At 46.4% G+C, this 22674-nt stretch overlaps 1 protein-coding gene across 1 annotated transcript; it reads right to left on the bottom strand.

The window, feature by feature from the left end:
• Nucleotides 1–418: 418 nt before the first annotated feature.
• On the bottom strand, nt 419–13908 carry CCDC167 (coiled-coil domain containing 167). Its single transcript, XM_065058128.1, has 4 exons — nt 13754–13908; nt 5858–5952; nt 3416–3468; nt 419–1283 (listed from the first exon to the last, which is right to left on the bottom strand). The coding sequence occupies exons 1-4, from the start codon at nt 13868–13870 to the stop codon at nt 1180–1182; spliced, it is 369 nt and encodes a 122-aa protein (XP_064914200.1). The 5' UTR covers nt 13871–13908; the 3' UTR covers nt 419–1179.
• Between the last annotated feature and the right edge of the window lie 8766 nt (nt 13909–22674).

The following is a 22674-nucleotide window of genomic DNA, read 5'->3' on the forward strand; positions in this document are numbered from 1 at the left end:
TTGACTTTGCTTCCCACAACTTTCTGGCAAGTGGCACGTGTTAGTGTGGAGACCGAGAAATGTCTTGCACAAGTTAAATTTTCAAGGCAGTCCCCTTTTAAAGGCTTTCCTGGTAACTTAGAGCACACTCAGGCCTACTTAGTGTATGTCACTGGATCAAAATAAGGGGACAGTCTCCAGCACCCCTCTGTAGCATCCTAGGCTGCTTTTCCACTCAAAAGAAGCAAACACTCAAGTAGATTCTGGGCCACAACAGAGTAATAATCCACTTCTGAAACTCTGCTGACCAGGGATGTTAAGTGACTAACCCAGGCTAGGCTTACTGTGGGGCAGTGTGTCCCAGCCGAGAGATGGTAGGTGAAAATAAAGTAGTAGTTGAGAGCTTTGTTACAAAACAGGAAAAAAAGCAAAACAGGAATTTTGAAGGTCAAATTATTTTATTTAAAGCCCTGCAGAGGCAATTCCATCCCTGGGAGTTGATAGTCAATTCTCTTCTGCATGTGTCAGTTCTCAGAGGCACAAAAAAGGCTATCAAGCTCTGCTGCACTGGAGAGGTAGGTACATCTTCTCAGAGCACAAGCACTCAGATCTCAAATTGGTTGCTACTTGCAGAAACAGAGATACCAACCTCCCATCAGTTTTTGTGGAGGTAGGATTCCTTTGGTCCTCTAAGTTAGTGTGGAGGAAGAAACATCTTTGTTTAGCTCAGCTTTGATGACAGGTGCAGTATTTAGGTCACGATATCCAAGTTATCCTTTGAGTCAAAGAGCTTGGTGTCCCTTCAGCTTCTGGCTGAGTCACAGGAACCAAGAAGGTGGCATGTATTCAACTGGGCTGGGCAGAGAGCACTTGCCTGCAACCACAGTGGTCCTGTTCAAAAGGAAGAATGTATTGCTTTCCTGCATCAGGCTGGGTGGTCCAGACTGCATACTGGGTAAGGCAGCACCTTGAGCTCTGCTTGACCCTATTCCCAGTTGTAAGTGTGCTGTAATTTCTGGTTTGTCTCCTGACCCCCTCAGTTCTCAAGAGAAAAAAACTTTTCCTACAATGAGGCTTGAGGATAAATCAGAAGAGCAATTTGAAATGCTGATCCTCACCCTTGGGGGAAGCACAGCAGTGAGGAGGAAGAGTTCTTTGCAGGACAGTCATTTGGTCAGCGGGGAGAATTCTTGAGTGCAATCACATTGTCCAGCAGATGTAAATAAGAGCAATCAGCAACCCCATGGCCACAGCAAGGGCAGCATTCCTGCGATTTTCCTTACGAAGCGCATTCAGTTCTTTCTCTGGGAAACAAACAAAAGCTTTGCCTGTGAGTGTTCTTTGTAGTGCAGCTACATCTCCTTTCAAAACTGTCTTAAAAGCACAATGCTACCTTGGACACTGGCAACTCTTTTGGGATCAGTATGCAAAGCTACTCATTATCAGATGTACTGAATAGGAAGTGAACTGGGTAACTCTCATCCTGTCAATCTCAGTAGCTGTGCTTGGGAATACTTCAGTGCCAGACCAGTTCCTGTTTGAAAATCACCTTGTTGCAGGATCCCGCTACGGACAGAATAGGTCATTGGAATAATTGCTTGTTCCCTAAAAAATGAAGGAGACAGGGTGGAAAGTAATACTTTTTACTGTCTTCCAGACGTAACAGTCTGGTACCTTTGCCTTGTGCTTAAATTTACTTAAATACAACTGTGGCCACCTTTGAATGCTGCAGAATCTGACTTTCCTCTTTCCACAGAAGGATGAGTATGGAATAGGTCTGAGCCTGGATACCCGTTCTGTTGGGCATCTGCAGCTTTTTAGAGACAGGTTACTCTCCCTGGCCCTGGATTACAAAAGAAGAAACACAGATGCAGAGAGGAGGAGGAAGTGGCTACCAGAAGTATGGAGTCCTACCGATCTCCAAGTCTGCTCTGTTCCCTTTACCAAAGGTGAGAACACCATTCTCGCTAGTTCTGTTCCACAAGACTTTGGTATAGGCAAGAAGTGAGGCCTACAGCATTACACACTGCATGGCCAAGCAGCAGTAATTATTTTGCAGGGCAAGGCTGGGTGCAGACTGTGTCCAGAGCCAGACTGCTCTTGTTGCTAAACTCAGCTGCAGTGACTGCACCGGTTACTGCCTCTGCAGTTTGCACCAGCAGCCTCCAGGGGAATGCCTTACTACTGCAGGTTCCCAAACTGGGGCTGCTATCAAAAGAGGCTTTTAGCTGTTCTTTCTGCCTCCATTCTTCACATGCTACAAGCATTCTCATGCAACCACAGAGCAAACTGCTTGAATCTGCAAGGCTGTCGAAGTGGTAGGGGCAGGAGGTCACATAACCCCAAGTGCACCAGTGGCAGCTTAAACTGAAGGAGCAATGCCATTGTCAGCAACTGCAGTTCATGGTCTCAAGTGTGTCAGCTAGAATAAGCAGAGATTTAATCAGAGGCCGTGTAAAAAGGCTGCATGCACTGTCTGGTCTGTTCCAGGAGAAGCAGCCATCACCATAAGGTGAGGCTGTTGCTGCTGTCTGAGCAGCCTGTCAGCCTGCTCTGTTGATGCTCGCAGTGATGGCTGACTGCTGGTATAACAGGGTGGCAGTGATAAGCAGAGTCTTCTGCCATCTCTAGTGGCAGGCCCTTAGGAAACAGCTTGGAATCTGTTTAAAAAAAACCTGTTAGTCTTCTAGAAGAAGTCCTTTAACATGAGTTAAAACAAATTTGCTGGCCATGTCTCAGCTTTCAACTCTCCAGGCCTAGAACACTTCTGCTTCTTTCCCTTGTGTGAGTTCTGGTGCTTGCGCTGCTGCAGAGTGCTGTCAAGCAGTTATCAACACCAGGAGTCTTGAAGACATGCAGAGCAGCATCCTCAGGGGAAAGGAAGTGCTGTAGCTCAGTAGTACTCTCATTTTAACTCTCTACAGCAGTTCTTGCTGTAAGGAAAGACCCTGGCTCTCTGGAATTGCAGGTAGCACAGCAGTGTGGATCCCTATGCTTGTGTGCTGAATATCCCCAAAAACTGATGCAGTGAGAACCTTCCACCAAGGAATGTATACTTTTCTACACTCCAGATAGCACTTGCAAGCTTGTTTAGCAAGCCTCTATTAAAAAAGGAAAAAAAAAAGGGGGGGGGAGGGAAGGATGGTAAAAGCCACTCAAGTTAATCTGTTGGCTAAGACTTTTATCTAAAGATTGGTAATTTGAGGTATGTGAAATGGATATCTTTCCCTCTTCATTAGCTGATGCTTATTTTTTTCCCCTATCATAGCACAGGTAAAGCAGGAGGATCCAGACTCCTATTATAATATGCTGTCTCCCTTTGGTTGAGCCTAAATTCAAAGGCAGAAGTCAGAGGTGGCAGGAGCTTGAAGATGAAGCTAAACTGCAGCACTGATCCCATCCAGCCCACAGGGACCATTTTTAATGAAGCTCTTACCATAGTTGTCAGCTTTGGTCATTAGTAAGTTTCTCTCTCTCTCCAGTGACTTTCTGTAATGAGAAGAGGAGTTCATTACCTGCGAGGCACAACACAGCCTATTTCTTTTCTTATATGATGGAAGAGAGACTGTCCCACTACAGGGTATATCTGCTCATAGAATGAGCCCTTCACCATGGAGAGGTGACAGTTTAGAAACCCCCAGCTATGCAAGAGAAGAGATGCAACAGTTTTAGATGACTTTTGCATTCCCCCAAACTGCTTAATTTCTCTACTTTCAGGACAGTGTCAGTGTAGGTGAACAGGCTAGGAAGGGGTCTGTGTGTCAGAGAGCCCCCTACTCTGTTCCCCCAGGTGGGGTAGGAAGTTCTGCCACAGCTGTTGGATTGGGCAGGGTCCTTACACACTCTCTGTAGGATCCTGCACCTCCAGGACATCTGGCTCAGGGCTAGAACACTAATTCTTCTCGCTGACTGGAGCTGGGATCCCTTTGTCAGAGGTATACAATTTACACAAACTGGTCACCTCAAGGAAACAAGCTGAATCCAAGCCCAGTATCCACCAGTTGAACAACCTGTTATTAGACTGAAGACATAGGATAATAACAATAAAGAATAAGCCAGGCCAACCCAACCTTTGTCTTAAACTACACAAGATGATTAATTAATATACAGTTTAAAATATAAAAGCAAAACAGATTGCCTGAAAGCAGCAGCATTTCCATTACAGCAGTGAGGACATGGTCACTCTTTTCAGACTGTGTGCATATAAATAAACATGCACTAACAAATCATCTCCTGGTTCAGAGCAGACAGTAAGTGTAACAGAGTTTGCTGTTCCCCTTGGGGCAGAGCAAGAACCTGTAGGAGGAAAGAGATCCAAATCTCTGTGTACAGCTAGTTGAGTAAGGGATGGCAAGAAAGGAGGCTACAACAGGGCAGCAGCAGAGAAAAGGGCTCTTAAAGGCAACTGGGGAAACAGGGTGCAGCCAGGAGGCAGCGAGAAGTCAGATTTACCAACATAACTGAGCTGCTACTTAAAAACTTGTCTTGTGAAGAGAGTCAAGGGAAGAGGCTTTGAGAATGAGACATGATGAAACCATGACAACTGAACTCAGAATGGGAAAGGAGAGCTCTCCTTTGTGTACTGCTCACTGAATCAATAATTTTGATCCTGTTACCTTCCTCTGGGTTTTTTCAAATGGTCTGGATTAGGGCAACAGAATTTCTGTTTCCATCTCCATACAAGTTGTAAAGCTCAGAAAAGGCCCCAGGAATTCCTAAATCCTAATTCTTTGCTCTAGGCCCTGTATTTCAGAGAGAAATCATACAGATTAATTCCATCCTGTCAAGTTACCACAGCTGTAGGTTTGGTTGTTAGCCACCTCAGTACCAGATAAAGAATACAGAGAGTAAATATAAGAATTTAGGCCTAGATGAAGGACAGGTGAGATGAGGAGCTAAAGAGATGAGGCACAGGACCCTGTCCAGATATGGATCAGGATATTAAACCCCAGTAAAGAAGGAGGAAAGAAAGAGAGAGTCTAGTTCAGGGAATGGCAGACAGAGCAAAATAACAGTATGAAAAGGAAGAACAAAGAAGATAACTTGAGGCTGGTAAATATTGGGGTGTGAAGATGCCACCACTGCCAGAATCACTTCTAACTGTAGGACAGTACTGGAGAGCAGACAGCAGGACCAACAGTACCACTCTCTGGGCCTACAACTGAGCTTCCAAGGCTTTTTACTAGGAGCAGTGAGATGCTGGTGATGATTTGAGAATCAACTGGGAGATCTAGGATCTCTTGCTTCACACTCTAGAGAAACAGCAGGTTCTGCCTGTGTCTGCTACAAAATCCAGGTCAAAGTCCTTGCTTGGGTCTCAGCTCTAGAAGCCTACAGTTGCCTTTTCTGTGCTAGTGACAGATTTCAGGGGAATTGTCCCTCTTCCCAAGGAAAGCCCGTGTATCACTGCATCCCTGCATCCAGACACATTTGTGATGCAGGCAAAGATAGAGTCATTGCCCTCAGCCCCTTTTCCAGATGCATCCCAGCCTGGCTTGGCCCTCAGCAGTGTTGTGGCACATCCCCTCTGACTGAACTCAGGCAGCTTCAGCAAGGCAAGAGTAGCAGTGAAACTTTGCCAGACTCACAGAACTGTTTCCTAGCAGGCCAGGAGCCAGCCCTACAAATGAACTGGAAAGTTTTGAGCACTGCTTGGCTGGTTGCAGTGCAGGTTAGAGTGATGCTGTTCATAAGATAAAGCTCTCCCCATCTATTACTGAACTTCTCACCCTGGCAAGTAAGCTCCAAGTCAAGGGAGAAGTCTTGTAATGGAGAGCCACATTCCCATCCCTTCAAGAGCCCTTTCTCAGTACTACAGCAGGATGACAGCTAGCTGAAGTGCACAGCCACAGCTGTGAAAGGAGGTGGGCATCAATACCTTCCTTCAGGGCTGAGCTTCTCCCTGCGCAGTTTCACATCCACCTCCTCCATGCTCTGTCTGCAGTGCGCCAGCTTCTCCTCCAGGCCGTCAATCTGAAAAACACCACACCAGTCACCATCATGTCCTCTCCCAGCTAATGTGGATCCATCCCCACTCAGACGGGAAGGGTGACAGCTCAGCCACCCTGCCTCCTTCCTCCCCAAATCAAGGGAGGAACAGCCCCAGCTCTGTGTAGAGATCACAGTATAGACAGCCCATCGCCTTCCAGATCAGCCTGTATTACATCCCAGGAAACAGTGACATTGTAATCCCAGACACAGCCAAGCCAGCTCTAACGCTCCCACTTGTGTGGCTGCCCTTTTTGCTAAGATCTGAGCCTGTTCCAGCCTGTTCTAGTTTCTTTGCATGTGGCTCCACAAGCAAAGGTGTGATCTAGGGTATCTTTATGCAATTAAAAGAGGATAAAATAAGAGAGACTGGCTTGAGGGACAAGGCCTTCATTTAGTGCTGTAAATGGATGCAGAAGTTCATGGGATGGGACTACAAAGCACTTGCAGCTGTCTAGTTGGGAGAAGAGGGGACAAAGGGGAAACACTGATACCTACCGTCTCTTCTGTCCAACTAAATCTAAAACAGCAACAGCAGTCTGCACAGTATGCTCAAGAGAGCATTCACCACCACATCTGCACCTCTGACTTGCACCAAGTTTTGACAGCAACATGTTCCCTTGCAGAAAAAACACTGGTCATCTCCTTGTGTCTCCTCCTCAGGATTCCTAACAGCCACCCTACCCCTGTGTCTTCCTGTGGAGGGGAATAACTGTGGATAAGTACAAGAAGGCTGATTTACTTGTGTCCAAATGGGTTGCCCAGGAGTGAATCCTACCACTGGCAACAGTTCTCCTGGGAATCATTCTCCTTTCTGCCTGGCAACCACAGCATAGACATGATTAGGAAAACTCTGTCTTTCAGGCTTGCTTCCAGCAGGGAAACAGTGGGACTAATCAGATAATGTGAACACAACATCCTAGCCTGAAAGAAAATGGCCTCAGAGCTCTGAGGTGGCAATGACCTCTCATTTTAGCTACTTAGCGCAACACTCCTGCTGCATCTGGATCTCCAAGCAAGGCCAACGCTGGCTAAGGTGACTGGCAGCATGGCCTCTCTGGTGGGAGCCTTCTCAAACCAGAAGCTAAGAGGCAGCACAGTCCCAGGTAAAGTACTGAGGTGGAATGAGATACCAGGTGCCTGGACATCAGCCCCAGCAGTGGCCCAGAGCACAAACACTTTCATAGGCAGTGATACGGGAAACAAATCAAAGGTAGTGATCCCTAATTATTGCTGCTTTGGGGATGAGCTTTATCCTGAGCTCATTAGTAATCTCACACCTTCTGCTCAGGAAAGGCAGGCAAGCATTATAAATAAGCAGGATGGGAGAAGAGGCTGACAAAGGGGAGAACAAAGCAGACTGAGAAAAGCAGTTTAGCCAGTTAGCTGGATAGTCTGTGCAAGGAGCACAGTAGAGCTGGGGAGGGGACCACATGTAACAACGCTCAAATCAATCTTTGCATCTTACTAGATAGCAGTGTCAAAGTCCCTCTTTATTAGGCAACTCTGCTAGGGTTGTTGAGATGCCAAGCTCCTCAGAGGCACCTGCACAGCTTCCCCTGAGCCCATGGGGAGCACCAAAGCACATCACCTGATCCCAGAGCACAAGGAGTGGTGCTTCTGTGTTTGGCAGGGCTTGGGTTTGCCTGGATGGGGACACAGATTTTTTTGAAGCATGTTAGCTGAAAATCCATTTGGGCAGGGCAAAGGTTATTGTCCTCCTCCATATCCAGCTCTGCCAGTTAAGAATGTTAACTCCAGCTGCTCATCATTATCTGTCATCTGCTACAGCTCAGTCAGTGAGATGTCAGTCTGCTTCAGAGCCAACCAAGGACTTCATCAAGTCAGCTCTGACCACGCTTATCAGCAAATTAATGTAATGGCAGAGTGCAGCAGAGTGGAGGTGGGTTGTCCATCCAGTCCAACTTAAGAATGACCATCTCCCTCACCAGTTCCTACCATTTGCAAATGACTGTGTCTCTGCTCCCTTATTTTCTGGAAACTCTCACATATACACACAACATGAGGTATTTCAGTATGTGTTACCTGTCCCCTCCTTAGCTAATTAAACTATTACAATGCACCATGCCTTCTCCAGAAACCCATTTAAAAATCATGTTAAATAATACAATTTAATGAGAGCTTTGGTTAGCCAGCTGCCAACCCCACAACTAAATAATCCATGTCACTATAGTTCCTATCCTCTCCTCCAGTACTGCTCCTCCTGCTCACTTTGCAGTTGCTCTCACTAGTACATTCTCTGCCCAGACTTCCATCATTTCATGAGACATAACAAGGGAATATTCTGCCCAACTCTGCCAATGCTTTTACTTTCTGCTGACTAAAAATCTCCAGATTCCACATAATACTTTAAAAGTTTCAACTGTTTTTACTGCTTTTAAAACCAAAGTTGGGTCTCCTGCTGGAGAGCGATAATTTCCTAATAAACCACATGCCCTAGAACTGCACCATCAGCTTTGCTGAGCTGGGGGCACAAGGGACAGAAAATAATTTTTAAAAAGCAAGGAAGGAGAAACAGATTGCTGAAGGAGCAAAATATTTTTCCTCCAGAACCTCACTATTTCTTTTCTTCAGGCTAGTCCGGGGCATTAGGGGTTGTAAGGATGACAAGAGTAAGGATTCCCAGATGTTATCCATTCCCTGTGCCTCCGTATCGCTACTTATAAATTAAGACAATACTATCTGCCTCTTGGAGGTGGCTCATTTACACAAGGGGCCTCAGACACAGATACAAACTATGTGCAGAGCACTATCTTGATATGTCAGTGCCACTGGCTCACTTGGGATTTGGAATCTGTTCCTGCAACCTAGGACTCCCTCAGCAGCTCAGCCACTCCAGTAACCCTTCACTGTAGGGCAAAGAAAAGAGAGAAGTAGAAAGTAAGCACATGGAGAAAACAGAGCAATGCCCGAGAATTACTGATTATTCTTTGGGCTGCTGGGGAAACTCCCAAAGGGGCCATAGCCTGTAAGGCTGTAGCACAACAGAAGCTGTAGAGCAGGGGTGTCAAACTCATTTTCACTGGGGGTCACATCAGCCTCACGGTTGCCTTCAAAGGGCCAAATGTAATTTTAGGACTGTATAAATGTAGGAGTAGTTACATTTATAAATTCTAGGAGAGCAATCCTAGAAGCAGGTGCACACCTGGGCTTGTTGTGGATGGAAAGCTTTCCCTCCTACTAATACATCAGTTGGCTAGTTGGGGCATGTAAGTAGGCCTGCTGGAGGCCTGCATGAAATTGAAGAGCTAAGCTCACCTAGCTGAACCATGACTGCACTTCACACTGGCTTATCTTTTTAGTGGCAATCTCAGCACAGTGGCTTATAAATTGCAAAGACAAACCCTTGCTCCTCTCAGCTCTCTTCTCCATAAGAGGATCCTTGGGGACAGAGCTGAAATGCAGCATGCAGAAAGCTCACACAACAACCCCTCAGGTTCATATGGCCTGTTGCAGGGACACAGGACTTCAGTTGCAGCAACATCTTTAAGTGGTGCCAGATAAAAGGGGCAAGTGAAACAGGTGCTTCACATCTAGGCAGTAGCTGGGGGCAACCAGAGCTGCCCTTCTGCTCCCCAAGAGCCATCCCAGAAAGTCAAGTCCCAGCAGCTTTGGATGCACACAGGGATCTAAAACCAGATGCTTCCCTCCCTCCAAAAGGTATGACAAGGCACTGAGCCATTTTTGTTGAATTCTGGCAATGCTTGCAACCTGGAGACCTTTTTGAATCAGAGAGACCTGGAGTGGATTTTAATCCAAACTGACTTACAGGTTTATTACAAATCTCATTTGTTGGGACCATCTTGGGCAGGGAGCCCAAAATGGCTCACAAAAAGGGAGAGACAAAGAGAGAAGGAAGCAGCTTTGCTTACAGAGTTGAGCTGTATCCCTTTTAATACATTTTGTAATGAATTAATAAAAGCTTTTTTTCCAGCAGAAAGGCTAAAAGCCCTTTTCAAGAACTGGCATCCACCCTTCACTTTTATGAATTCCCTAATTAAGATACTGGCAAAGAGCCATATCACACATACGTCGACATCCAACAGCGTTAGGTAATGAGGTTTTCATCTTCTGACCCTCGCAAAACAGATCAAAGCCAACTGAAGAGGTGGGGGCACAGAAAAAAAACCCTTCCTTGAGCAGTCTTCTCATGCCTTGTCACCTGCCAGCACACTTGAGCCGTTCTTTTCACACAAGAATTAGTGGTTCCTACATCCACAAATTGGGCTGCGCTACTAAAATCAGTCCAGCAGAGATGAGTTTTGTTTTAATGCAAATGCTAACGTACAGTTCATGGATACACTTGCATTTCTACTATGCTCTTGGAATAATTTGGCATGCTGGCAAATAAGTTTGCAGATGTTGCACCCAACAGCGCGCTTGGGAATATTTACCAGGTAAGCTACTACACAACAGAGGATGATCCACCAGCAAAGTCTAAATCCTGCGGATCAGCATTGGTAAAGGAAGAAAGGCTTGATCCTGCATCTCCTCCTTCAGCCTCACAGCAGCTTTCCAGTCAGTCCTCTCACCCTCCCTCACAATACTTTCTCCAAACACACCCTCGACATTTTGCAGCTCAGGCACTGCCTGAGCACAGTGTGTTCTCTTTGCATTTAATAGCCCCCTTTTTTTCAGTTGTTGTCTGAGCCACAAGTATACTTTTAAGGACTACAGCATCCTGTGGCAAGGAGATTTACAGCACAGCCACAGGTTATGGGAAAAACCAACCCTTCCTGTTTGTTCTGAGCTTGTCAGCTGCTACTTTCACTTGATTGCCCTTATTTTGTATTTACAGTGAAGGTTCATTCTTCGTTTAAAATTACAAATATCATACAGACCTATACTGGGTCCCCTTGCAATCAAGGTTTCAAGCTTAAAAGGACCTGGTATGCTTAATTGTTTCTAGCATAGAAGTTTTTTACCCCGTTGATCATTCTTGTCACTTTCTTAAGCTTATTCCACTTTCATTGTTTTGCTACAAAATGGACCAGTCTTCCCAGTCTTTCATTTTCCTGATGGGTTTCCTTGAGAAAGTTCTGTGCAGCTCAGCATTGTCTGTAGCGCTACCTGTTGAAAGACTACAGAGCTATATGAAAGGAGAAGTAGCATGAGTTTAAACCACCACAATGTTACAGAGACACATTTATGTCAGTTTAAACCAGGTCATATCAATTACACCTGCAATCTGTAAATGCAAGCTAATCTGATAAGTGTCCACACACAAAATTGCATTCATTTAGCATCATGACTTCAGTTAAACAAGCATGACTCTGCCTAGATTAGGCCTTTCAAAGCTAGCCATGCATCATGTCATATGAAAACTAATTTGGAAAGCTTTCTTTACAATCATAACAGCTCAGAAGGTAATACTGAACTAAATGAAAGTTTAAATTATGAAATCAATATCTTAGTTGTCATGCATACTGACATCGGAAACACAGCTCTCTCTTCCTCTGGCTTAGAGGGGTTTTGTTTTCTTCCTCCCCAACTTCTGTTCAGTGCCTTTCTCATCACTGCAAGGGGGAAGGATTTTATCTTTTAGTATCACATCTTTGCACTGAGAGGTTAACTTTTCATCTATAATACATCAAAGAATAGTTCTACAATCCTTTCAAAAGTAGTGTGTTCTATCATGACAACTTCTTTTTAAATATATTTATACGTATCTGAAGATACCGCAAGTCCCTAGACACTTCACAAAAATTTTCTATGGTAGCTAAAATCAGTCCCTTTTCATTCTGTGACCAGCAGGTCCATGACAGGGTCACCCTTTTTCCCATCTCTCTTCTTGTAAAGTAGGCCCTATCACCTCAGCTCTCCTTGTCTGTCACATCTCAAACAACGACCACCAAAAATTGATTATTTCACCTCTCCCCACTAACCTCACTGAGGAATAGCTTGGACAATCAACAGAATCACAGAATGTTAGGGATTAGAAGGGACCTTTGAAAGATCATCTAGTCCAATCCCCCCACCAGAGCAGGAACACCGAGGTGAGGTTACACAGGAATGTTTCTAGCCAGGTTTTGAATGTCTCCAGAGAAGGAGACTCCACAACCCCCCTGTGCAGCCTGTTCCAGCGTCTATCACTCTCACTGAGAAGAAGTTTCTTCTCATGTTTAGATGGAACCCACTGTGTTCCAGTTTGAACCCATTGTCCCTTGTCCTATCATTGGTTATCACCAAGAAGAGCCTGGCTCTATCCTCGTGACACTCACCCTTTACATATTTGTAAACATTACTGAGGTCACCCCTCAGTCTCCTCTTCTCCAAGCTAAGGAGCCCCAGCTCCCTCAGCCTTTCCTCATAAGGGAGATGCTCCACTCCCTTCATCATCTTTGTTGCCCTGTGCTGGACCCTCTCCAGCAGTTCCCTGTCCTTCTGGAACTGAGGGGCCCAGAACTGGACACAATATTCCAGATGTGGTCTCACCAGGGCACGGACTCTGGACAATCTTTGGTGGTTATATTTGGGTAAGAGTGCCCAGAAATGTCTGTTTCTCTAATGAAAGCCTAACTAGATGAAATAGACTGGAAAACTACTATAAACTGAACTCCCACTCATAGAACACAGAAGGACACTCACATCTACAGTACCAGCTGACGAAACATATAAGATCAGCCCCAAGTCCCTTCCATAGCCTTTCTACCCTGGTTGTCTTGGTCTGTTGTACATGTGCTCATCTGAAAGACTTCAGGCCACAGAGGTGACCAGCGAGGTTCACTGGATTGATTCTGCCCCATTTCAGCCATTTGTCAGGAAGGCGCAGGCTTCTGCTGTCCCCAAAGTATCCATAAGCCACAGACTTGAACTATGGGCACTCTCTCCACTGCCCCTTCCGAAACAGCCCAGACAGCACTGGTCAGTGCAGCAGCTGGAATGAAGTCTGCTTCAGAGAGACCTTAACTAACATGCCTTGATTTGTTAATACACATACAAAGCTAACCAGCAGCCCTCCTGCCACTCACAAGGTTACAAAATGCCTAAGCTTAACAATGAAAAGGTAGCTTTCAGAAGGAAGGCACGCTCTTAAAAATCAGTATTTTCCCTTTCTCCTTGCTGTGAGTTACCAGCACCTCAGGTGCTGGTTTATCATTGCGTTCCCCACAAGCAGCAGCCTGCTGCTGCCTTCCACCACCACGTGTGCTGGCTGGGGCGAGAGCTCGGCAGGCAGCGCCGTGGGCACACGCACTGACCCCTGCGCCCTGCCCGGCCTCAAAGGCTCCGCAGGAGCAAGGGCACCAAACGCCACCACACAGCCAAAAGCGTGGGATGAATCACAGAATCATTTTGGTTGGAAGGGTTAAGGTTGGTTAAGGTTGAGTCCAAGCGTAACCTAACTCTAGCACTAAGCCACATCCCCAAGAGACTTGTCTATGCACCTTTTAAACCCCTCCAGGGATGGTGACCCCACCACTTCCCCAGACAGCCTGTTCCACTGCTTCACAACCCTTTCTGTGAAAAAAAAAGGTTTCCTAATATCCAACCTGAACCTTCACCAGCTCAGTATGGGACACTGAGCTTTGTGCTCACGGCACAAGCGAGGGCCCAGCCCCCGCCACAACCCTCGCACATCAAGATGGCGGCCGGACCTGGCAGCAGCGCAGCCTGGTCACAGCAGCGCTCCCGAGACCCCCGCTGCCCCGGCCCTACCCAACACCCACTTGTGAAACGCTTCAGCAGCGGCAACAACTGCCTCGCCTCACCTAACCAAGCCGAGCCCAGCCATACCCCGCACCACCGCCGCCGCCGCCCCCCTCACCTCACGGGCCACGCTCAGCCTCTCTCGCCTCCTGCCCATGGTCCCCGGCCCGCACGCAGCTGCGCATGCGTAGGCTGCCGCTCGGCGCCACCGCCACGTCCGCGCGGCCGCCACCATCTTTGTGAGGGACTGCGCTGTGGGGCTGCCGCTGCCATCTTTGTGAGGTCGCTTCTGCCCCAGGCTCCTCCCGTGGTCCTGCCCGGAGCCGGCGGCTGCGGGTCCTGTATTGCTGGTGACTCACCTAGGAAGAAGGCGATCTCCCAAAAAACCGAGACGCCAACAGCATTGCTGTTTGGCTGCGAGTTCCACCACTGAGAATTTCTGATTGCCCTTGGGGCTTCCTTCCCAAACATGAGCTTTATGCTAAAGCAGCTGCAGGAGAAGCCAGCTGTTTGATTGTAGAATCATAGAATCATTTCAGTTGGAAGAGACTCTCGGGATCATCAAGTCCAACCACAACCTAACCTAACTCTAGCACTAAGCCATGTGCCTAAGAGCCTCGTCTAAATGTCTTTTAAACACCTCCAGGGATGGTGACTCCACCACTTCCCTGGGCAGCCTGTTCCAACGCCTGACAACCCTTTCCATGAAGAATTTTTTCCTAATATCCAATCCAAACCTCCCCTGGTGCAACTTGAGGCCATTCCTCTCATCCTATCACTTGCTTCTTTGGAGAAGAGACCGTGTGCCAGGAGACAGCACTTTGTGCACATTAGCCAGTCCATCGCGAGATGCTAATCACAATGTTACGTATGCATGGCAGCTTTTGTCCTCACCCAAGAAAGCTTTTTATGAAACACAGCCATTTTGTATTAGGAAAAAACAAAAAAAACAACACCTGAAATGCATCTGTCTTCAGGGTTAGACATGACTGCTACATGACAGAGAACAGTGGAGCTATTTGCTGACCAAAATAAAATGGAAGGTTGGGCAGCAGCAGCATGTACCAGACACACAGACTGGATTTTCATTTTGGCTAAATGCCCTCTGCTGACTGAAATTTTGCTAGGGTGGCAGGAGCACAGACACCTGTCATAGAAAGAGTGATAATTCTAATACTTAATTTGTGTATTATGGAGCCTACGCTGCTGAACCCAAACGAGACAGAATCCCCACATCCAAGGTGAGACAGTTTTCCCAGCAGAAGCAGCTCAGCCAGAAGGCAGTAAAGAAGCTGAGTAGGACCCTACCAGCATCCCTGGGAAAGCACAGCACCAGGGGGAGGGAGAAGATGAAGAAGGGGGAGAACGCTATTTTTCTCCTCTTAAAAGACTCGCTTAGTGAGTGTAAATACAATCTTAAAATGCATAGAAGTTTGAAGAAAACCCATCTGTTATGGTTTGCAACGGAGTGAAATAGCCATCAGTTCAGCAGAAAGCATTTTCTCCTTTACAAAGGTGAGTATTGATTCAGGGGAGGACTGTCAATTCTCACCATACGTGCTTCTCCACAGAGAGACATACATATACCGTTTTGTGGGCAGACAAGCGTGACCTTTGTTGTCACATCTTTTGGGAAGATGGAAAAGGGGAGCTGGTTCTTCCTTCACAAGAAAGCCACCACTCCCACCATTGCAAGCAGCAGTTTTCAATTCACATGTTACTCCTCCTGGCCTTGCTGAATCCACCAAGCTGATAACCTTATTATGCTTGTCACCTGGTCTTGGGTCTCCCAGTTCTGCCCTGAGCAGGCACCCTCTCTTCAGCCTTTCCTGTGTTACCTCTTAATTTCCTTTGTAATGTCATTTAGGTCACCTATGTGCTGATACAAGAAAGAAAAACTGTTCTTTTTCCTCAGCAAATTTATAATATTTTCCTTCTTGAAACCCAAAGAACAGATCTGGAAGTTTTTCATATGCAATGACATCAGCTTCTGTGTTTTGGAGTATCCACAGGCATGAGTATGAATTCGATCTGTTCCATATGAAGCAGCTGTTGACTGCCCACAAGTGTATTTAAGCTGGAAATCAGAAGTTTCCAGCTGTGAGAGCAATCAGATGATGGAACACACGTCCTGTCAGAGGGGTGAGAGGAAAAGAATGAAATAGTTTTTAGTAATCTCTTGAATGGGATGGTCTAACACAAAGCCTTTAAGAGGAAGGCATAGGATATGATGACGTACGGGTGAACGCCAAAACACACAACCAGTAATGAGCCTGGATAAGGCCCTGGGGAGACCCTGTGTGGGATCTGTGATTAGGCTGTCCCTGCTGTGTTGGGGGCCACATCCCTGCAGCCAATATGAGTGATGAAGTGATATTAGAAACTAAAAATTACACAAGCATCACTCAGAAGCGAACATTCAGAATTGATTCCATCTATGTGCCCAGAGGCAGGGTCAGGTACCCTGACGACACCCAAGCGTGTGTTTGCCTTGCCTGCCCTTAACACATGCCAGGGATGCTACCACCTCCTCGGTACCAGTTACACTGCTCACTGTCTGATAGCTGGGAAGGTTTCCCTCCTCTTTATAACCTGATTGACCTTGTTGCATCTTCACCTATTCTCAGGAGACAAGGGGAACAATTGATCAGCATCTTATAACAACCTTATATATTTGAGGTTCATTATCATATTCCTCCCTCTGTTTTCTCTCTGCTAGACTCAGTCCTCTTCTTTCAACCCTATGCATTTTGCATCTCTTATACTGTTTGTTACCTTCTTCCAATTCAAACCTAGACTAAGCCTCTCTAATTTGGGAGTATTGAGAAAGCAAGAAGTTATCTCCCTAGTCTTATAGGCAGTATACCCTAGTAATACAGCCAAGAATGAAATGTCCCTGTTTATGCAATACTTTCACAATGGCTGTTCATATTAGATTAATGGTCTCTCTAACTCTTTGATCCATTTCTTCAGTGCTGTGGTTTAGCCAGCTGTTCCCCATTTCTTTACTGTTGCATTTAATTTTTTCCCCTTCTCATTGCAGTATTTTGTGCTGGTTTTATGGAAGTTTAGCTGGCTGATTGCGAGCTGTTTCTCCAATTTGTCAAGATAATTTTTTTTTTCCTATCCTGCCTTCAGTCTTGCAAGCTCTTGCAGCCTTGGGGCCAGCTATGTATCTTATAAACATACTTTATTTCATCATCTAAGTGACTGAGGAAGGCAGCTGATAGATCTGGCTGGGCATCCCTGGGACTGATCTCTGTAAACCATCCTCATCTGACTGCAAACTAGTGATAACTAGTTTCAGAGCACATACCCTTGACAAACATCATACAGGATTGTTTCAAATACCCTTACTATGCATCAGGATAGCCTCCATTGCTGCACCTGCTCTCTCAACTATTCCAGTTACTGTGGCAAAGAAAGTTAACTGGTTTGACATGATTTTTTCTTGGCTTTCTCTCTGCTGGCTTTTTCTTATCAGCTGATTATCTTTAAGTGATAACAAATTGATTATTTAATAATTTGTTCCACATTCATTGAGGAGATGGAAAGGTAATGACTGAGGGCTGAGGAATCAACGTTTTCAAGAAGGTTTAGGGACACTTGCTGATTTTTATCGGGGCAGTGCTGACTTTGAGGGTAATTTAATAGAACAGACATTAAGTCTTCACTAGTAATTAAGTCTTTACTAGTAAATTAAACAACACCAGGAAGCGTTCCCAGAATAGAAACTCAATCACCAGTATTTAGTGTCAGCACACCCCTGGCACGATTTGGCTTGGTCCCACTAGGACGGTCCCAGACAATTTCCAGGCATGATTTGGGAGTTATCACAGGCAGAGGACTGTTCCCAATAGGCTTTTGCATGAGGTCACTCTGTTTCAGAGTTGAAGAGAGTTTAATAATATGGATGTGAGCCATTTGGTGTTAGTTTGCAGGATGTGTCTAGAAGAATGTTCCTGGGCACTCCTGATTTACTGCCTTCCTGCCTCTTTTTGCCCTCTCCATCTGTAAGATTCACTGTGCTTTGTAAGCACAAATGAATCAGTCCTCTGACAACTCTGAGAGGGAGTGGAGGCCAGACATCTTACTTTATAGATGTGAAGAGTGAGGCAGTGTCTGACTCAGTCTCTGCAGCAAGTAAGTAGTTGGGCCAGCACTGACTCCAGGGGCCTGACCCCTTATCCTTGGCAATACCATGGGGAGCAGTCCTCTGTCCCCCAAACATGTCCTTCCCTGCTTGTCAGGCAATGCCTCGTGATCCATGACATGGGAGCGCCCTTCCAGGGACCGTCTGAGAACAGGTTTCCCCCACATAGTGGGTGTGCAGATCTAGCCCAGTGCCACGTCTCTTCTTCCCTCCCAGCCCTGCTGTACCAAAAGCTTTTGTGACCACTGGGGTCACAAAAAGAATGAAATCACTGTCCCATGTCAAGGGAGAAGCCCATCTGCAGGGGAAAGTCGAGGTGAGAGCAGTCAGGGCAAGTCTTCCTCTGTCTGCATACTTGCACCTGTGGAGAGATGGAGAGAAGCATCTTGCTGCTGAGGGCAGCTGAGGATGGGTGGTACCCAGGACAGGACAATTCCCAGCACAAAGGAATAAGCAGAAAATGTCACCAGAGGCAGAGACTGTGTGTTGATCTCCTGGAGGAATTAAAAACTGAGTGCAAGGCGGGCAGACAGCAAGCTAAGAGGTGCTGTGAGCCAGAACTGAAGTATGAGCTTTGTTTTTCACCCATTTCTCTCTTACAGGACCAACACAAAAATTCTCTCCTTCCTTCTGAAGCCCTATAAGCAGGGATGAAATTGCATCTTTGTGATGATGACTAGGGAACACATATTCCAGTGCAGATATGTCTGGCCCTGGCAAGGACATTTGCAGAATTAAATGCCACCAGAGAACAGAAGAACAACAGAAAACACTGTCAGATTTTTACAGGCTAAAAGATGCTTGTGTAGGGTGGGGTGTTTTTTTCTTCTGGCAAGATAAATATAGAGAAGTCAATGGACTACGTCATCAGTTTATGTCCATCATGTTCTCTGCTCCCACCTTGATGGGCTCCACACAGATTCTATGAACAGCTTGAGATGATACAATTAATTAAATTAAATTAATTTAATCAAACAACCTACCCAGAGACAAAACTGACATCGGTGAAATGCAGAGTTAGGCCAGGAAGGGATTCTGTAGCCAAGGCCGATGCCTGCCCTCTTCAATAGATTCTGTTTGGACAAAATCCTGCGTCCTACATGCCTCGGTCAAACATGAGGGGCTCAGAGGAGTTGTGTTCCTCACACAAGATCATGGCTGTCCATGCAGTGCAGTAATTGCAGTGGGAACAGATGGAGTCCTGCTTTACACAGAGCCAGGCACAGCATGTGATCATAGATCTTGTTTTGTTGCTGAATGAAGCTGAATTCCAAATCATGCTGTGTTAGTCTGGAGGATGCGGGAGAAATGGAGCAATGGCTTTTAGATGTGATCTAAGAGGGATCCATGGGTACAGTGGGTGCATCCTACTCTGCAAACCTGGGAACAGGGGTACAAATTTGCTCAAATTAATTACTGATAATTTGAGATTGCCCCCACTTTAGTCTCTCCCTGTTCTCCCAGGATGTCAGCCCAAGTTTTCTTACGCCAGATGCCAGTTTGAAGGCATTTTTTTGGCCTGTCCCAGCCATTTATGTTTTTTGTTTTATAAAAGCATTGCTGTTCTCCCAAAAACCTCGAGGGTCTAAGAAGTTGTGTGAGCATAGTTCCTATCTACTGAACAAGGATAAGAGCACAGTTACAAGAAATATCTGATCAAGTGTGAAGTGCTCGGATATATCATGGGGATGGGCCCCTTATAAATATCTGAGCACACAGAGAGAGACCCAAGCAGCTTTATGTAGTGCTGTGTTATTGGGGCCACAACCCCGTGGCTGAGTTTATTCTGCAGCCAGCAGAGGTGCATCCATCACAGAGATGGCTACCGTGGTGCAGAGGCAGCACCGAGTCCTGCTGGTTGCCCAGGAAGTCAGAGGGAGCTGTGTATTTCTGCATCAGGGCATGGGTGAATGGAACAGTGTGCTCTGCTTTTAACATTTTGCAAGTATCAGGGGAAGGAAAGCATGGCCATTGCAGTTCCCCAGAGTAAGATTTCTTCTGACCTGCGTATGGGGTCTTGGAGAGTCTCTTGAGGCAATGACCCTGGGCTTCCATTCCACTTAAAAATTGGGTGAGTGTCTTTATAGCCATGTTTATAAGTCCCTCAGCTAAAAAGCCCTCAGCCAAAGCCCTTTCTTGGAGATTCATCCCCTTGAACAGGCTCCAGGAAGTCAGAAAGTACTTATTTGGCAAATGGGCTGCAGAGATTTTAGAGTGGTGATGTCGGCCTGGTGAGATGGAGCTCACACACGCGTCTGACCAAAGTCTCCATTCCTGCCTCAGTTGCCCCATTTTCACCCACTCTACCACCTTTGCTTGGCAGCTGTTCGGAGTTAATGGGCTGGTGCCTGATTCTCTTCTGTTTCCACCTTGACTTTCCCACTCAATTTATGTGCGACATTTCCCCATCTCCTTGTCCCAGGGGCATGAAGATCTCCAGTTTTGGTGGATGGTGCTGTGAGAGGCATGAGGAAGCTGAACCACATTTGCTGTTTGTCAAAAGTGCCATGTTCTCTTTTGGGATCCCATGGGAGCCTTGTCCTACAAGGTTCCAGGTGCTCTTAGAGCAGTGAAGTGCTCAAGAATTTCCTAGCCTTGCTGACAGAGGCAGGAGAAGGCAAATCTTTGCCTCTTCCTACACTGTCTCTTCTGCAGGCCTGTCATGTGATGGACAAGCTGCTGAGTGCTGCAGCTGATCCAAACAGAGCTGTCACTTATATTACATGTAAATGTATTCCCTGGCTGAGATACCTCTCTGTGAAGTCAGCCTAAGTCCACCCCCATCTGCAGAGGTGGTGAGGGACTTGCCCTCTAATGTGTCCTGTGGTTTTCTGGATAGTGGGATGCTCTTTAAAAAGGAAGCACCTAGTATTTAAGCTAAGCACTGTCCTTCCCAGTCATCCTCCTGCTTCAAAGCACCTCTTGCCTGGTGCTTGCTACTTGTGGTCAGGCCCCTGTGCTCCTAGGAAGACATGGCCAACCCTTTGCTACTTGTTTCCCCTGAGCAATGGGAGAGAGGCTTGTGATGACAGGGAATGTTTGGATCTCCCCAAGCAAGGGAAAGAAAGGAGTTTGCTCCTACACCAAGATGTCTGCAAATGGGAGATGACAGCCCTCTGTATCCCCACATGCTCTTGTGTTGTTTAAGTAGAAAGAGAGCGATTATATCCTTCCAGGTCTCTGCTGCGCTCCAAGGGAACATGTGGCTTGCTGCCTCTGATCAAGGGGCTACTAGGGAGTCTGAAAATAGCATTATTTCTCCTGCTATAATTTCTGCTTCCTCAAATGACTTCCTGGGTGATTGGTGGAGAAAAATCCTCCAGAAATGGGAACCTGGCAAGGAATCTGAATGCCCCTAGGTCTGAGAGGGCCAAAGAGCTGAAATCAGACAGACACGCAAACGTACATTGTTAGCCGCTAGCCTGCATGTGAAATGAATTGAGATTTCCTGAGCTGAGATCCAGCTGGCGCCCTAATGAAGACTTCCCTACATTCTTACAAGCAGACAATAAAAAACAACCCAGATACACCCCAGCTTCCCCAGGCATTTCTGTTATATAAGTAGTCCGGGTCTTCATCACTGCTTCTTTGATTATCTCTCTGCGCCCACATAAATATACCGTGTGTGCGTATACACCAAATCCATCTATTTGCTGGGAGACAGCATGGTCTCCTGAATTTTTTATGGTTCTGCTTAGGTTGGAAACAATCCAAGGGTCAAACACTGTGCTGTATCTCCAGTCACCTTGCCAGTCAGCACAGAGCATGTCTCTCTGATACTTTCTGAATCTCTGATCACCCACAGGGCACTAAATTACAGCTATTACACTGCAATTCACTGTACAATTTTATTCTTTGATACACTACCTGCCTTTGTCTGTCTGCATAGCAGCGAGAGCGGTATGCATTATTTACCAGGCTAAGTATGCTGCTACTGCTACTGTTGGGGAAAGAAAAAAAAAAAAAAAAAAGGAGAACTGGAACAGGCTTCAAATATAAAAAGATGGCACAAATACAGCTTCCTGAGAAACATATTTGTGGTTATATAAAACTTTCTGAGATTTTTGTGGTCCTTTTGCCTCCTGGCACAGGGGTGTGGCTGTGGCCTCCCAAAGCTCATCAGGAAGAACAGAGATAGTGGGGCAGATGGGGAGTTCAATCTGGCCAGTACCCTGGCTTCAGTGGGCCCCATGGCAAGCACTGTGCCTAATGGGGAATTAGAATTAAAGGCACATGGTGAAAAGAGCAGGATTTGCTCCTCTACTCATGGGGTTCCCCAGAAAGCCCTACTTTGGTTTGTGCTCCTTCTTTAAAGCCAGAAATCCTTCTGGGCTGCAAAGAGCTATTCCTGTGTTACTTCAGTTGATATATTCCAGCCTTTCTCCAACTTAACCGTGGTTTGTGTTCCCTCCAGTTTGTCCCTTGAACCCTGAACCTACTGGAGCAGGGATGTGGGGAATAAAATCAGGTCCAGAAGATCTCCATTCAATGCAGAGAAGATTAAAAAAAGATTACTGTCCTCTACTTGGCACCCTGAGAAAAGCAGGCAATAACTGGGCTTTGCTGCCCTGCTTCAACTGCTGCATCCTTTGGGCTTCCTTCCAGGGCAAGGGTCTGTCTGCGAGGCAGCTTTTGGAGCGTGCCCAGGTAGAGCTGGCTGGGTGATGCTGTCCCTGGCTGACCTGCTGAGAGGCAGCTCCAGCCTTCTCTGCAGTGTAGGCAGCTGGTCGAATCCTGGCAGGAGGGCAGGAATAAGTGGCAGAGCCAAGGCCAGACCAGAGAGGGAGAAGCAGGCTTGCTACTCCTGTCTGGTGAGAGGAGGTGGGTTGTACATGGTGATCAAGTTGTTGCTTTCCTTCCTGAACATCCTGCAGATGTTCCCTTCA

The sequence above is a fragment of the Columba livia genome, chromosome 3 (genome assembly GCF_036013475.1).
Source record: "Columba livia isolate bColLiv1 breed racing homer chromosome 3, bColLiv1.pat.W.v2, whole genome shotgun sequence".
NCBI classification, from domain to species: domain Eukaryota; kingdom Metazoa; phylum Chordata; class Aves; order Columbiformes; family Columbidae; genus Columba; species Columba livia.

Excerpts from the sequence above, each read along its gene's own strand:
- CCDC167 (XM_065058128.1), bottom strand. The coding sequence starts at position 13,870 with ATGGTGGCGGCCGCGCGGACGTGGCGGTGGCGCCGAGCGGCAGCCTAC. Across the intron at positions 5,953-13,753 it reads GGCTGAGCGTGGCCCGTGAG|ATTGACGGCCTGGAGGAGAA; the intron begins GTGAGGGGGGCG and ends GGTGTTTTTCAG. Across the intron at positions 3,469-5,857 it reads AAGCTCAGCCCTGAAGGAAG|AAAGTCACTGGAGAGAGAGA; the intron begins GTATTGATGCCC and ends TTCTCATTACAG.